The sequence below is a fragment of the Zeugodacus cucurbitae genome, chromosome 3 (genome assembly GCF_028554725.1).
Source record: "Zeugodacus cucurbitae isolate PBARC_wt_2022May chromosome 3, idZeuCucr1.2, whole genome shotgun sequence".
NCBI classification, from domain to species: Eukaryota; Metazoa; Arthropoda; class Insecta; order Diptera; family Tephritidae; genus Zeugodacus; species Zeugodacus cucurbitae.
In genome coordinates this window covers 28,113,888-28,130,824 of record NC_071668.1, presented here as the reverse complement: position 1 = coordinate 28,130,824, position 16,937 = coordinate 28,113,888, and the positions used below count along the sequence as shown (strand labels likewise).

Sequence of the window (16,937 nt, the reverse complement as noted above, 5' to 3'; positions counted from 1 at the left end):
CCCTGAAAGTGTTCGATGCAGTACCCGCCGGAGGAAGCCGAGGAAGGGGAAGGCCTCCACTCCGTTGGAGGGACCAGGTGGAGAGCGACCTGGTTACACTTGGAATCTCCAACTGGTGCCGAACTACGAAGGAAAGAGAAGAATGGCGCGCTCTCATCGATTCGGCTATAACCGGCTAAACGGTTGAACGCCAATAACATACATACATGTGGTCATAGAGACAAATTGTAAAGCTGCTTTGCGAATGACAAAAGAAATATTTATTTATGTTTGTACAATATGTTTACTTGATTGTGTTATTACAAGGGCATAATGATAATACTGTAATAGTAAGCTAGTACCGTCTGAGCGGTAATTCCGAATAGTAATCGATAGCCTTTCTTGCAGATTTTAGTCGCACATAAACAAGTTTGGCATATGTATTTTCTAATATATTCATAAAGTAACACCCCTCCTAATCCCTTTACAATTCCATTCCAGGTCATTAAACATTATACAATTAGTATTAGCAATATCATCGAAATGTAGACTTGTCCTTGAGGTATTACGGCTTACATACAATCCTGCCGATGTCTATAACTTCAACTACTCAATGCTAACAGTTATTTCGAGAATTCGTACAGTTGTTTTTGAAAAAATTATTGATAATAATGCAGAGCGGCGAAATAAGCACTTTAAAATAGTTTAAACTAATTTGTCCTCAGAAATATTGTGATATAATCACTCGAACACCTTGTGTGATATAATCATATCCGAGCGTCAAGTAGAACGGGTAGTTACATAGTGTAATTACAGAGTTTTATACCAGGATTTGAACAGAGTAATTAAAAGATTAGTAAATGGATGTCCAAGAAAGTTGAAATCCTGCAGTAAAATTTTATATCAAGAAGACACGTTACTTACCTTATCTATGTATTTCCGTATATGACAGAGCACGCAGGGACACCTCTGCAAAATAATTACACAAATTTGTATATGATTTCCGATAATATTCAATTTTATTTTCAAAAGTCGTACAGCATGAATTGTGTGAATAATCAAGTTCAAACATAATAATAAGATTTCTTGTGTGAGTGTGTTAGATTGTAGGTAACAAATACGGCTTCCACAACTCTACTTTGACTCATGTTTAACAACTTGGCTGACTTAATTACATTGGTTATTGCTATTTTCACGGTACATTGTACGTGTTGTTATATGTAAAAACATCCAAATGCATATGTACATACAGCATATTATGGTATGTATGCTGGATGGGGAGTGTTCTTGATAAAAAAAGGTTATTAAATTATTTGTATGGTTTATTACATATTATGTCAGTTATGCTAAAATAACAACAAAACACTTGTTTATTCAATAATAAATATTTTGGTTCGAGTTCTGTTTTTTTATGCATGTATATGTATGTATGTGTGCAAACGCAGTTTGGGGATAAATATTTTTTTATATGTTTTTTATTATATTATGTAGGTATATGGAGTATATGTATGTAAGTGTTTGTATGCTTGTATGTCCTATAACTTACCTACCATTAAAGTATATGTAAAATGTTTGGTGTATAAATATTTGTATTCATTATATGTATGTATGTGTGTATATAAATGGTAAATTGCACTGGGTGTGATTTAGCTGAAGCTAATTTTCTATATGTAAATCTTATCATTAAAGAACGACAAAATTAAAAACTTTTACAAATGTATTGTAAATGGTAATATACAAACGATGTGGTGATGCTCAACAAGAATTGTTGGTAACTTCCCTCTAATAAAGGGGATTATTTGATAACATAGTTAATTGAAAGTTGTCAAGTAAAATATCAGTTAAATTAAAAAAAAAATATTAAAATTAAAATCAATTTTTATTTGGTAGCTCGACACATAAAATTAAGGAAAATATCCCTACTAGTAAAAAATAATAATTAATACTCAATATACTACTCAATTATTTTTGCATTCGTTTCAATTCTCCGAATATAGCCTGAAGAATTAGGTTTTAAAACTGAACCGATTTTTTATTTCATTTTCCTTTTATAGTTTCTCCTTATGTTGGAATTTCAACTGAAAATACTTTTACTTCTATGCACGAGTTTTAACTGTATTTTAATAAGTTTTTATCCTAATTTCATTCTGCTGTTATCATTTGTTAAGTGTTTTTCTTTCTTCTCTAGTCATGTGTTTATTTGTATGAATTGCCGCCATTAGCGTTGTGTTGTTGTTTTACGTGTTTATCGTGTTATTCCTACGATTTTTGTTTTCACAAATATTTTCATTACTTCAACTTTTCGCCTTATTTATTGGTTATTCCATTTCAACAGCATTTTTCACATGCAGTTGAAGTCGTTTAGTGAGATATTTTGATGTTTTTTCTTTAATTAAGTGTACTTTAAATTCTAGATTTTGTCTCCCCATTTTCACTAAAATCTATTTAATTCACTTTTGTTTTTTAACATATAAATACTGTTTCATTTATTATTTTTCTGCTTAATTCAATAATTTTTTCTTTTGGTTTACGTGTGTCCTATTTAAAACCATTAGTTTTTTTCATATATTTCTTACTTGTTTGTAATTATATTCAAACACTATTTCAATTACGTCATAATACACTAGTGCCAAACACAAACAAACAGCCCCTCTCCGCCTTGGCTGTCTGCGCATCTTGCGTCTTTTACATGCTAAAACTATTTACAATGCTTGCCAGTTTATTTAAATCAATTTCAGTGCATTCACATGCACCTCATAATTAATTGCATTCGTTTATATATAAATTTTACTTTTACGTTTTCATCATATTCATTTTTTATGATTTACTTCAATTGCGCTAAGTTCACCTAAAGGTAATTTTTACGTTTACATTTTCATTGTTTTGCGTTAATTAGTTGGTTTTTCACTTTTCCTTGTAATCATTTTCGTAATACAAGTTTGTCTAATTAAATGTGTTCACTGCTATGCGAATTTGCTTAATTAAGTTTATGTTAGTGATTTGTTAGTATGAAGGAGACTTTGCTGGAGCTTCTAGTTTTTGTTTTCGCTATTTAATTCAGCTCTCATATTTCTACTATGTTTCAACATGTTCACCATCGATTGTGCGGTTGTGTTCGAGAGGGCAGCTTAAGTTCGAAATTAAGATTTTCTAATATTTGCAAAAATATTATTTCAGAAGAGACGTAAATAAAAACATTTGTTTCAAATTTATCCATACGAGTTGGCTGTTGCCGTCAATTACTCAGCCTCCGCCCCCTCAAAGCACAAGCTTAGTTTTCCAATCAGTGTTCCTATATTTTTCTACGATATTTGTTTTTGCTGTGTAAAAAAAGAAGTTTTCAATTTTTTTTTTAATTTCCACAAATTTTATAATTTATTTTCTTTATTTTTACTTATTCAAATAGTACAACTTTTCATTCCAGTTTTTATAATTAATTAAAGTTAAGTATGCATGTATGCGTGTTGTTCACTTTCACATATTTGATGGAACGAAAACAGTCTTTGGGTATTCATGTTACTTAAATTTCTTTTATGTTTTTATAATTAATTATACGGTTTAATTGATATAATTACGTCTACATAAAAAGTGAAGTAATAATTAATTAATTTTAATGCATACACACATTTTCACTTACGCTCAACATTAACTCATTTCGCCTAATTTGCCTTTTTTGTTTATGTTTTTTTTTTTTTTTATTTTGTTGTAAACATGCACATAAAACACATACACAACAAGTATATATATGACGGTGTCTTTGAGTATGTGTGTGTGTGGGTACGTTTTGTGTCTTTTGGCCTAAAAGTGCTGTAGACGAGGAATTCAAAGCATAAATAATAAAATAATAGGGATCACCTTAAAATGCACGATTAACTAGGGAGTCACTTATGCAAAGGTAGTTAGGAGAATTTAGGCAACTTCGCCTGTACTCTGTAAGTAGAACACTCTCGATGTCAACATTTACTAGCAAAAAGAACTCAGTGCAGTAGCTCATGCGGTGTAACTGTTTGCTTATCTACTCTCATTTGATTAAACCAGTCTATATGATTATGCTATTATCATAGACTGGAAGAATCAAAAGCAATTACTGCAGAAAAAATGCGGCAGCTTAAATGTGCCTACTAAATATTGCTAAACATTAAAAAATATTTGCTATAATTGCAGAAGGATCTCAATTGGAGGCCAACTATAATTATACCAATTCTGTCTAAGAGGCGTTAACTGGAAGTATTCTGTTCAGACAGGAAAATGAGTTGAAGGTTTTATAAAAATTAGTTCGTGGTATATACTTTTCAAGCGAGTCGTTAGCTACTCTCAAAATATAGTTAATCTCCTTCGAAATCTTTAATTTTCCCTAAAAATTGAGATATATCAACAAGATTTAACTTCTTCTTCAATAAATTCCCAACAATCACTGCCCAATATATATATACAATAACTTGTATATGTATTATTTATAATACATATGCAAAGTTAAACTCAATTCCGGCCTATAACTGCTTGTCGTTGCTATTGAATTGATCTTTTCGTCGTGGTTTATTATCCAAAAAATGCTTTAACTATTAAATATGCTTGTCTGCGTGCAATATTAAGGTCAAAACACACTGACACTTTTGACATATGCAATTACTAATGTATCTCACCTGAACTTTTCTTTAGCTGCTACTATTGAAATCTCAAGCAACAAGTTGCAGTACTGCTTGCACTGCACCCACGTACACTGTGTAACGTTTAACTAAATCTAAATTTTAAGTATACACCTTAAGTAGTTAAATGTATTTGTAATAGTAATAAATAATATCAAAAAGGAAATGTACAGTACTTAAAAAACTAGTGATGAGTATAATATGTTCATGTACTTTTTTCGTCTACTATTTCCATGTGTGTTTTTTGTGTATGTGTTTTTGTTTTTCTTCTCAGCTTAAATTTAAATACTTTGGTTTCATTAACATTTATATTTCGCGGTCGCAAGTTTTCAGCAAGTTTAATATAACAGTTTAGTATGGCGACTCGGCATGCCTTGCTGATTTTGTCTTTAGTTTGCCTTTCTTAACTTGTTTTCTGCCTAAATTCCTAAATTTAGCGTACAGTAGTAGTCTTATATAAAATTAGTATGGGGATGAGTATTTTTTACAAATGCCATTTTTGTCGCCGCAAATTTAATTTTCAATAATTTGCTGGTTTTCTTTTCGCGAGCTCCTTTCCTCAATCACTTCTACTTCAGATTTTTATTCTCACTTCTATCTTTGGTTGCACTACACTATTTTATATTTAATTTTATTTAGTTTCCACTCAAATCTTTCGCTCTTTATATTTTACTTAATGATCCTTATATTCATTTTCATTTTCACTTTCGTCTTTATTTTTTTGTGTGTGTTTCGCTGCTTTCACTGTACTTATTGAATTTGTTTCCTTTTGTGTCCTCTGTGTTTTTACAATCCTAATTCGGGGTGTGCAGCTGCAGCGTTCACTTCATCGCCGTACATGTTGGCCAGCTTGCCGAAGCGCGGCCCCCATGAGCCCAAGTAATCATACTCGTGCGCCTCATCATCAGTGCCTGCAGTAAGTAGTGGAAGAAAATTAAAGTAATTTATTAGTGTGGTTAGCAAGTGGAATAATGTAGTATTTCGCAAAAGTATTAAAGAAAAATATACTCGGTTTTTTATAAAATAACGCCCGGAGGAATATCCTACGCACATAAATGTATTTAAAAGTATGGAGGATTATATTGTGTACAGCAAACACTGACGCCCAAACGAAATAATATGCCTACGGAAAAGTACATTCACCTAGCTAAACATCCATATATTACAATACATATTTATGTAATTTTTTAAGAAATTCATTTCAGAAAGAAAAGAGAATTTTAAGTAGGCACAAAAATAATGCACAGTGGGTCTTATAATTAGGTTGGATATTGAACGCCTTATATTTAATTTAAATGAAATTTTGATCCCATAAATAAAACTGAAGTGTTCGTTGCAGTACCCGCCGGAGGAAGCCGAGGAAGGGGAAGGCCTCCACTCCGTTGGAGGGACCAGGTGGAGAGCGACCTGGTTACACTTGGGATCTCCAACTGGCGCCGAACTGCGAAGGAGAGAGACAGGTGGCGCACTATCGTCGATTCGGCTATAACCGGCTAAACGGTTGCAACGCCAATCACATACATACAAATAAAACTGTATATTATTTTAAATAAAATAAATCGATACATATAGTACAAACAGTACAGATTCTGGGGTCATTGACTTAAAACCTAAACTGGAAAGCTTCCTGTAGTTAATTCAACTTGATACACACTACTTAGTCAGCCTACCTCTTTTTTTATAAATAACTGGTATTTTCAGTTCGTTAAAGTTTTGAAGGATTTCAATTGAGACAAGTAAGGAAAGGCTAAGTTCGGGTGCAACCGAACATTTTATACTCTCACAATTTATTGAAGAAATTTTATTAAGATAACATACAAATTTACCCATAAATTCGGCATACAGTTTAATAGAATAACGAAAATCGTCACATATAATGTATGAGGACTGAGGTAATTCCTGAACCGATTTCACTCGTTTTCACCACCAAGATAAACTATATCCAATACTATACGCTCACTTAATTTTGCTAAGAAATCTCACATATCAACCACCGTATTTTTAAAAAACCTATAATTAGGTATATAGGAACTAGGAGATGATATTTTTGAAAAACCTATAATTAGGTATATGGAGATGTTAAGTCCTGATTTTAATAATTTTTGGAACAGAGACACACTATGAGAAGAAAACTATTTCCACTAAATTAGATTAAATTATCTGAGAAATTTAGCAATATTTTCGGTTAAAATTTATCAATAGGCGCTGAGTTCTACGTGTTCGATATCTGGGACCTTGAAAAGTTATAGTCCGTATAACTTATAGTATATGCACTATTTGTGTGAAGTTTTATTCCCCTATCTTCATTGGTTCCTTATGTTTACATTATCAAGTGAAGGAATAAGATGGAATTCAAAATTGAGTTCTAAGGAAAGTAGTCGTAGTTGCGAACCGATTTCGCCCATTTTCTATTCGTGTTATCACGATGTCCAGAAAATATTATATACCGAATTTTATTGAAATCAGTCGAGTAGTTTCTGAGATATGGTTTTTGATCCATAAGTGGGCGATGTCACGCCCATTTTCTATTTTGTAAAAAAGAGTGCAGCTTCCTTCTGCTATTTCTTCCGGACAATTTAGTGTTTTTGACGTTTTTCGTTAGTGAGTTAACGTACTTTTAGTAACTTTCAACCTAAGCTTTGTATGGGAGGTGGGCGTGGTTATTATCCGATTTCAACTATTTTCATGGTGTGTGGTGGGGTACGTAAGAGAACCGACTGCAGAAAGTTTGTTTAGGTGGCTTTATTGGTTTGCGAGATATATACAAATAACCGATTTGCTGGCGGGGCCACGCCCACTACTCAAAAAAATTACATACAAATATGCCCCTTACTAAGGCGATCCCTTCTACCAAAATTTACTTTAATAACTTTATTTAAAGCTTAGTTATAACAATTTATGTGCTTTCGGTTTGAGCCATTTTGTGGTCGTGGCAGTGGTCCGATTTCGCCCAACCGAAACCTCTCACGGTCTCGTGGAATATTTGTGCCAAGTTTCGTCAAGATATCTTAATTTTTACTCAAGGTATCCGTTGCACGGACGGACGGACGGACATTCGGATTTTGACTCGTCTCGTCGCATTTAGATATACATATATAACCCTATATTTAACTCGTTTAGTTTTATGACCGTTATGTGAACAAAACTATAATACTGTCTTAGCAACTTTTGTTGCGAGAGTATAAATGTAAACCGAAACTAGCAAAAAGAATATAAAATAAATAACGAAAAATATTGATTTCGCGATAGTAAAATTTTAGTTAAATTGATGAGGCAATTGTCAAAAATCAAAAATTGAATTGATTTTATTATTCTGTAAAATAACCAGAATAAATAGTATATAATAAATGTTTCAAAATAATTTATTTCAGTATTAATTTTTGTATTTCTATTGTTCTGTTGGATGTTTTCTTAAAACTAAATCTGTTTGCTCACTTTTACACCCAATATTCGGCAGTATTGGAGCGCAGTCCTGTAATTTTAAAATGGAAAACATATTTTGAACATGAATTATGCAAATGCATTGCCAAAATAAATGAACTACATATGGACTAGCTCGCTAACGGTTTGTAAATACATATTTATTTGCAATTAGGTTAAATTACAAACTTTAAAAGTGATATATCGATAGAGAAAGCAAATTGTTACTGTTCTATAGTCAAGTTTTTTTGGAATATTGTCTGGATACTACTGTGTATCAAAATTGGTATTTATGTATATTCTGTTTAGAACTGTAGGTTGAATGGTTGGGGAATTAGACTATACTCTCTTCATGGTTTTTCGTCAAATTTTATTGCCTAGTATGAGCTTAAATTTATTTATAGTTTCTAAAAGGCTATATTGAATAATAGGTAGCTAGCTAAGAAGCAGTAAGTAGTTTGATTCCAAAAAAATAATTTTTTGATAATATGTCTAGCAGTTATATGTGTTTTCTTATAGAAAACTTACTTATGTAGTATATATTATAAAATTAAAATTTTCTGAATAATAAATTCGTGTGTTGATTAAAAATTAAAAAAAAAAGATCGGGGGACGAAGTTTACCTTCAAATTTTTAATTCTGACTCATTTCGATACAATCTAGATGAGGATTACAGTTTCAGTCACTGTGTTCTTATAGACACAATGAGAGATCTGTACATTTATTGCGGGATATTGAAATTCAAATGCCTAAACGAAGGGGATGTTTTGAGCGGAGAAATCATACTACCACAACCAGAGAACTACTCCTAAAAAAACAATGAATCGAAAAAATTCTTTTGAAATAGGAGGATCGAAATTTCTTGTTTCCAATGAACGTTACCGGTCAACATAATGTAATTTATCCCAAAATTCATCGAGAAGCACCAATTTATCATGAGGCAGATCAACTGGTCTACTTGTAGTAATAACTTGAAGGAGGAATGTATTAAATACAATCAGTTAAAACTGAAGATCTACTTGTTCTTCGAAATTCGAATACCAGCGAGCTCTCAATCACATAATCTGATATGCATATCGATTGCTATTATTGATAGTTATGTAATACTCAAACCATTTAAGCCTCTTTGATTTTTATCAAACAATGATATTTGAATTGAAAGTTATCTCTCTTAACTTTTCAGATGAACTTTTTACCTAACCATATTTTTAAAGAATTTAAACTAAATTATTATTTTTTTATCTTTTCAAATGTCAATGATTTTTAAAGTTCCAATTAAGTATATTTCTTTTCAACTTCAAAAAAGAAATGTATTTGTAATTTTACTTTTTGGTTTCACTGGCACTAATTTCTAATCTGATCTATTAGCTAATGAATAACATGAGTACTAATGGAGCGAATATTGGGTGCAAAAGCTTAAAAGTGCTGACTTAAATATACGATTATATTAAAATAAAACATAAATAAATACGCTCAAAATCATTCTTGTAAGCATTTTATGTGTTTTTTTAGTTGTAATTTACTTAGCAATTCACTGAAGTACTCACCAGAGGCCAGCGAACTCAGCGAGCCGGCTGTGCTGCCGCCACCTTCATAAGCGTAGTTGCGTAAGTCATCGAAGGGCGGTGCATTTGGGTCACCATCGGCGCGCTTTTTGTGCTCCTCAATGAACATGCCCACGTTTGGCTCCTGGCCGGGCATTAGCGTCATCACCGGATCTGCAGCGTTGCAAACACGAAGAAAATGCAGGAAATAGAGCAATGGAAATATAAAAAAATACAAATAAAATTAGTGTGAGTTTCAGATGAGTAAGAAAAATGTTGTAAGCTTGTCAGTAGCTGTGCGGAGAAGGAGCAGGAAGAAGTTCGCTGGCATACTATTATTCAACATATTTTAGTGCGTTACTGGAAAAAATGTCTGTGTCATGACATTTTTTAGAAGGTCTAGTGGTGGAGGGGCGTCCTTATTTTCCGCAGCCTTGCAACGCAGCGCAAAAGTGAAGTGCAAATTCATGTTGCTTACAATTTTAATGTTGTCGCAGGCGTGCTTGCGTACAAGGATTATGAGGCGTTTCCACAGAAGTTGAAACTGTAATGGTGTGCTCTAAGGTTGTTAAAGAGGTTTAATTTAGCCATTTGTGGCGTGCTATTAAGTGATGATGAAACATTTGAAATTAACATTAGAGATGATTATTTATCAAAACTAAGTTTTCAAGAAAATGGTTTTATTATTTTTTGATAGAACTGAGCTTTGAATTTAATATAAAAAATATGTTCGTATTTTCTTCACTATCATGGGAATTTCGCCAAACTTTTAATTTTTTCCATACTTTCCATAACAATAAAATATTTACTTAATTGATTATAAAAGCCTCTGAATATCAAGTTTAATAATGTATTCAGAAAATCAATTCAAACTTCATTCAAACAGCGGAGGCTTTGAAAGCCATTCATAACCTGATTTTTGGCACAGAAACCTACTATATTAAGCTTGACATAAAAACGAACCAACAATTTTATTTAGAATAGCCTGTATTAAATGGTCATTGGTACCTGCTCTAATCTCTCTCTAATAAATTATAATTAGCTTTAAGCCTAATGGAAAGCATACGCATTTGTTTACACATACTTCTGTATGTAAATAGCATATGTTTGCTTAATGGTATTTACAGCAAAATGGCAAATAATCAATATCCATTACTATAAAGTCTCCCCATCACAGCTAAGTAAACGCGTATTCATTTGCCGTTTATGGATTAAAAATTACGATTTGCTAAAATATACTACGTGTAAATTAGTACAGATATTTGTACTTACACATTATTGGCATTTTCATGGCCGCCAGCTCGGGTGGCATTGGCCCGCCGATTGGTATTTGCAGCGGTGTAATATCGAATGCAGTCATATCGTCCTCGCCGCCACCCTCGTCATCGTAGTTGATAATATTCTCTCGCACGTCATCATCCGGGCCGGGGTATTTAATATGCGCCTCGCGACGGCGATTATAAACAACGAACACAAGCACCAGAACTAAAGCGGAGCAAAAAAGTGGTTGGAGAGCAGGTGGAGGACAGGGTGTAGGGACAAGGGTATATGTATGTAAATATTAGTATTTTCATGAACAGTAAGCTGCGGCAATAACTTATAGGCATACATATATACACGCGGTATATAATGCATACATATTTGCAGAATTAATAATTTTCAAATGCAATATCCAGCGCTTCGCGGCAATAAGCGGCGCACTTATCACGCCACTAAGACTGCACAATGAGCTACCATACGTTGTTGGTTAGCTTATACTGACGTTAGTTTTCAAAATTTTTATTGTTGTTGCAACAACGCCACCGTCGGCGTAAGTACGTACTTAAAAACTTAAAATGGATAATTTTATATACAATAATTATGAACAAAATACTACTTTCAACTACAGACTACTTTTTTAAATATTATTTATAAAGTGCATGCAATACAACGCTTTAATGGTTGTTGAGTGTGTGTGTGTGTGTGTTGTGCCTAGCGGTTGTGTTAAATATTGTGGCTGCATATATGCGCAGACGCACATAAATATAAACAAATATTTTAGTCAGCAAAATATTAAAATAATAAAACTCATAAATGCATACACGCAGCTGAACACACTCACACATGTGCATAGAACAACGTATATTGGTTGAACTTGCACCTTCATATCGTTGGTAGTAGGTGTTATGCAACACGCTACACGCATCCGTAGACAGACTAAATACAGCTTCCATAACTTAACCAAATACACCACGAACAAATACCAGATAAACTAAATGTAAATTTCTATGTAGCATGTTAATACGTGTGTATGTGTGTGTGTATTAGTAAATTACAAATTGCTCAACCTCCCTTGCACTCATGTGCATAAAAATGAAATGCAATGCGCTGTGGTAGGGGCGCGCCAACATGCTGTCAGCCACACGCGCAACATTAATTACTTGCAACAAGCATGTAGATAACTTTAAATTGTATATATATCTGTGTGTGTGTGTGTGCATCTAAGCCAGCACGCTGGAAGTGCGCTTACAACAAGCAATGAATTAAACTAACAATGTTGCAATATCATTGTTGCACGTTAGTGCGCACAAAACTGCCACTGCTGCACAATTCGTAAGTGGCAGTGCAACATTTCATTTATAAATTCACAGCACTCTTAAGCGCTTTGCCACTTTGAAATTTTAATATTTCACCTCGGAAACATTTCGTTGTGCAAACCCCAAAGTACTTTTCTGTGGAAATGAAGATAATAAATACACATATTCTCCATTGATACGGTGAGTAAACTTCAATGCGGGCATGTGTTTACATGCGAGCAGTAATTAATATTCGTTTTGTTTATGTTTTCTCCAATTCAAAGGGACTCACAGCTACTTAATCAATCTGCCAGTGCAGCTACAAGGCTTCAGCAGACTCGTGCAAATTGTTCGCACTCTGAGTTTCAATTTGTTATTTACATTATTATTATTTCAATTATAATTTAATTGTGTGCGTTTTGATAAATGAGTTGAATTGAGGGTTGAATTATGGTATTTCTTTCTCACGTCCTATGTTGCTAATGCTTTAGCGTGCTTAAAAATCTTTCAAAATAACAATTCTCAATACTCAAAGTGAATTCCTAAACGACTAAATACACAGTCACCATTATGTGACAACTAGCTACTCAAGCTTAAACGAAATTGTAAGAGCTTTCAAAGTGTTTAGATCGTCTAACTTCAAAGTCGCTGCTATAAACAAGGATGGTAATTAATATATCAGATTATTTTTATTACACTTATTCATAAGAACCAACATTAATCGTAATTAAAGCAATATACATATGTATCTATAATATGTATTTGTTGCAACCTAGAAACCTCTGCAGTTTTCACTATCAACTAAAACATATCATTCAACTTTAATGTTGAGTAGTTGTTCTCAGTGCAGTTCCGTTTTGCTCGAATTGGTTCAAGCTTACGCATTTTGACCCATGAGTACTCATAATTACAGAAAACTTTGAATTCTTTGCCCCAGTAATATCGAGAGCCTATTGTGCACACACTCGTACACAGTCTAAGGATCACGAACTAACTATTGTAGCGTAAAAGTTATAAAAACTCATGTGTGTAAAAGAGAATTAATTAAAATTAATTGAAAGTGCACTACAAGAGAAGCGCAAAGGTGTATGGTAATTTTAACTTTTCAGCCCAGAGCTGACCACACTTAATGCGCACTTGTTCCCAGCAGTGGAATCAATGAGTTGAAATCTCAATAAAAACTGATATAAACCTAGGTGCAACTAGTTGTTCTAGCTAGGTGTCTGTTTTCATTATACTGTATATTAAAGTGGACATTTTATGTACTGATGTTCTAAGAGAAGAAACTGTCAGTTATATACTAGTTTCATACCAGTTCATAACATAACTGAATGTTATTTCAACTTATACTTTCAGAAACAATTTTAATTTGCATTTATATTTCCTGCATATTTTCAACAAATTCGGTTATCCCGAACTACAAGCTGATATTCTAAGCGAAGTAACTGTTTCAGTTTTCGGTTAGGTCTGGATTGAATTAGAGATCGGAACACAAAAAAGCTTTTTGCTATGAAATAAAATGTGAGTAAAAACCTGTTCTATTTCTGTACTTAACTGTATTAAGCCACTGAACTTTCTTCATAATTCAAGTGGTTCAAGTCTGCTCTTTATGGGGCTAGTGCATTCTTTGTTTATATACTACTATGTGCTTTTGTACAAACATATGTCGGTACATGCAATAATAGCAGTGTGAATTACAACGAGCACTTCAGAGTTAAGAGCCTGAAACTTATACGGTTCAATGAAAGTGCTCATCACTCGAATGGCATGCATGAAATTTTAATTTTCAATTCACCGGTTGCCCAATGGCCACTCATGAGCTTCGCTTGGTATTTGTGTTAATGAGTTGTAAGTACAGAAAAAAGGTTCATAATTGCAACTTTCAATGGATTATAACATTTTTGTTCGTCTAATATGACATTTAAGTCAAAAGCGTGAATTTATTTTTACGATAACAGGCTTCAGTATTTAAACTTTCTATATAGATGTATGCAAAGAATTAGTAATATCATATATGCTGTAACACTATTTTCGGACTTTCTATGGCTTGTTAAGCTTCAATTACTTGAGATAACCTAAAAAATTGAAAAATTATTTATGAAAAGTTACTTTGTTATTGTTTCTAACATTTTTATGTGCTTACGGTAAGCAAAATATGCCTTGTTTGAATAAAAAAGTTATTGCTAAATTGTATTTGAGTACGAGCATTGAATTATATGGTGACTTTGTGCTGGTTAATGGTCGTGTATTATAATATTGTGGTTATGTGGTTAAACGCTTTCATTAAATGCACATTGTGGCTAACGAAAATTGTTGAACAATTTATATGTAAATTTAAAATTTATATGTATATGTATATTTACAAAATTAAATTTAAATACTTAGTTCAAATATTAATATTTGGTTCAAATAGTTTCTAATTATTATTTTTTAAATAATATACATATTCATTAATTATAATAATTAAATTAAAATATTAAATACAGCATTAAAGTAAACAACTACAATACAAGTCTCAGTATATAATGTAAATAAATACTTAGAATTAGAGGAATATAAACATGCTTGTATCGGTCTGCTACTTTACATAATGTAATGCATTCACTAAAAAAATTGTTAGTTTCACACGCTCGCCTTACCTCTTGCACTTTCAATGCTTTACTATTTACTTGCATTATAAAATTGTTTATTTTACTATTATTTTTTTGTTTTACTTACGAATTAGTGTACTAGTGCACAGCACCAGCGCTATTATGAAATCACGCGATGGCGTTAACACACCCGACGCCAGTAATTCCAGTTCGCAATTCATGCCGGTGAAGCCCATCGGACAGTGGCACTCATATTTCTTCGGTGGACTGTGATCGCGACAGCGACCACCATTGCGACACGGAAATTGCAAACACTCATTGTCGTTGACACATTGACTGCCCGAAATTTTGTAACCAGCTGGACACCTATTTTTTATATATATTCGTGGTTTTGTTGTTGTTGATTTGTAGAGGATAACATGAAGGAGAAAATTTTTGTAATTCTTTGTTGGTGTGTAAATTTGTAAATGTGTATGTATGTTTTGTAAAAATATATTTACTAATTTAAATATGCATAAGTGTGTGTAAGTACTTGCTTGGCAGCATGTGCGTAAGATGTGTGTGTGTGTTTGTGAGTGAGTGAGTGTTTTTAAAAGCATAGAAAAAATTAATCAGAAGTTGATTATGAAGAGATGAACGCATTTCGCTGCTAATGACTGCAGAATGAGTTTTTACTTCTATAGAATTCATTTAATATTTGATATTTATTCACATTTTAAAATATGATTTTATAGAGTTAAATTAATCGCAATGTACTGAGTCAACAAATAAATATTTTGATGAGTGTTGGAAAATAGGTGAAGACATTTATATGGTTTTTGTGTGAGTATAAAATTAAAGAGTGTATTTAAACGTTTCTTATTATTAAAGATCATTCAGAACTCCCCAAAAATATATGTACATATATTATATTTCTATTTCACAGGAGAACAGTAAGATAATTGTACGATGGAATTTAAATGTGAAAGTAACAACAAAGTTAGTGAATTTAATTCATCAATGAGAGTATGTGGATACCTCAATAAACTTTCTTATCGCCACTAAGACTTGCTTCAAAAATTTTAGTAACACTTTTACCATTATGAATGGTTCAAGTGGCAAATAACTAACAACGATGGCAGTACAAAACTTATTATTAAACAGAAACTAGTTTATAGGTCTTTGAATGTGTTTTGTAAATCCTTTTTAGAAACGCGAAACAATTTTCACCTAAAGAAACAAACCAAACGTTTCAAACAAATGATTTAGCCCAATCAAATGTGTTCGTTTCGCTAACTCTCTAAAGCTTGCCGAAGCAAAGACAGATAATCAAAGCATAAAAGTATGTTTATTAAAACTTTGGTTTCTGTTTGAACTTATATACGGTTTTAAAGATTATCTGTAGAAGACTCATAATTGTGGTATAAGTAACCAGTAGCAAATCTGAGTCTTTTAAAATACGTAAAATGAAATCACCGGATCTTTGTAGAAATATTTAAATTTCTTTAAATATTATATACACACGTGAAAGGCTTCTCTGCTTTCGCTTGAACGCCTGTAAAGTGTCTATTACATTTCCGGACTGACTTCCACTTTCACAAAACCTTGCTTAGCTTGATCATGTATTTGTGATGATGCGTGTATGTATAATTATTTACATAGAAGAATCTATATATAGACATGTGAGAGGCCGCAATAATTCAGCCGCTGCGATACAATGCTCCCTGGTGTAGGGTTGTAAATAACGGCAACTTAACAGTTTATTTTAAGGATCGAAAGCGGAAAGTTGAAAGCTAGTTGAGAAGAAAGTTATATGTACATATATAAAAAAGTAAAAAAATAAGTTAAACTTTTACTTTATTTCCTATCAGCCAGAGCTGACCAAAACTATGCGCGAATTTTCTTAGCGCTCAAGCTTTCCGCTTACACGCTAGACTGCACGCTTATGTTTGGTTGAATACACAGCTACGCACATTTGTGCCGCCATATTTCATGCCAACCATACTTCATGCCCTTATTTTATCAAAATTCTTTGCATTAACTTTCGCACCAAAGCTACCAAATTTCTTTATATATGATGCCCACATTTGTGTGCAAGAAAATATTTCAGAAAGTTTAGCTACAAATTCTTGCTTCTAGCAGCGTTCCCATTCGCTACTTTATTTACAGTTGCCTGCAAAGCGATTCGCATCTATTTTATTTAAGAAGCAACTGACACTTTTT

At 32.7% G+C, this 16,937-nt stretch overlaps 1 protein-coding gene across 10 annotated transcripts in view; it reads right to left on the bottom strand.

The window, feature by feature from the left end:
• Positions 1-1,407: 1,407 nt before the first annotated feature.
• Positions 1,408-16,937, bottom strand: part of LOC105212871 (neural-cadherin) — a 246,526-nt gene continuing 230,996 nt past the window's right edge. For 6 of the 10 annotated variants that reach the window (XM_054228303.1, XM_054228308.1, XM_054228304.1 and 3 more), the window contains 3 exons: positions 10,862-11,074; positions 9,593-9,763; positions 1,408-5,536 (listed from right to left, as the gene is read on the bottom strand). In XM_054228303.1, coding sequence (XP_054084278.1) covers positions 5,412-5,536; positions 9,593-9,763; positions 10,862-11,074 — 509 coding nt within the window. In that variant the 3' untranslated portion in view covers positions 1,408-5,411. Of the gene's footprint in view, positions 5,537-9,592; positions 9,764-10,861; positions 11,075-14,862; positions 15,102-16,937 lie in introns of all 10 variants that reach the window. The other 4 variants (XM_054228307.1, XM_054228306.1, XM_054228310.1 and 1 more) reach the window with 1 other exon arrangement.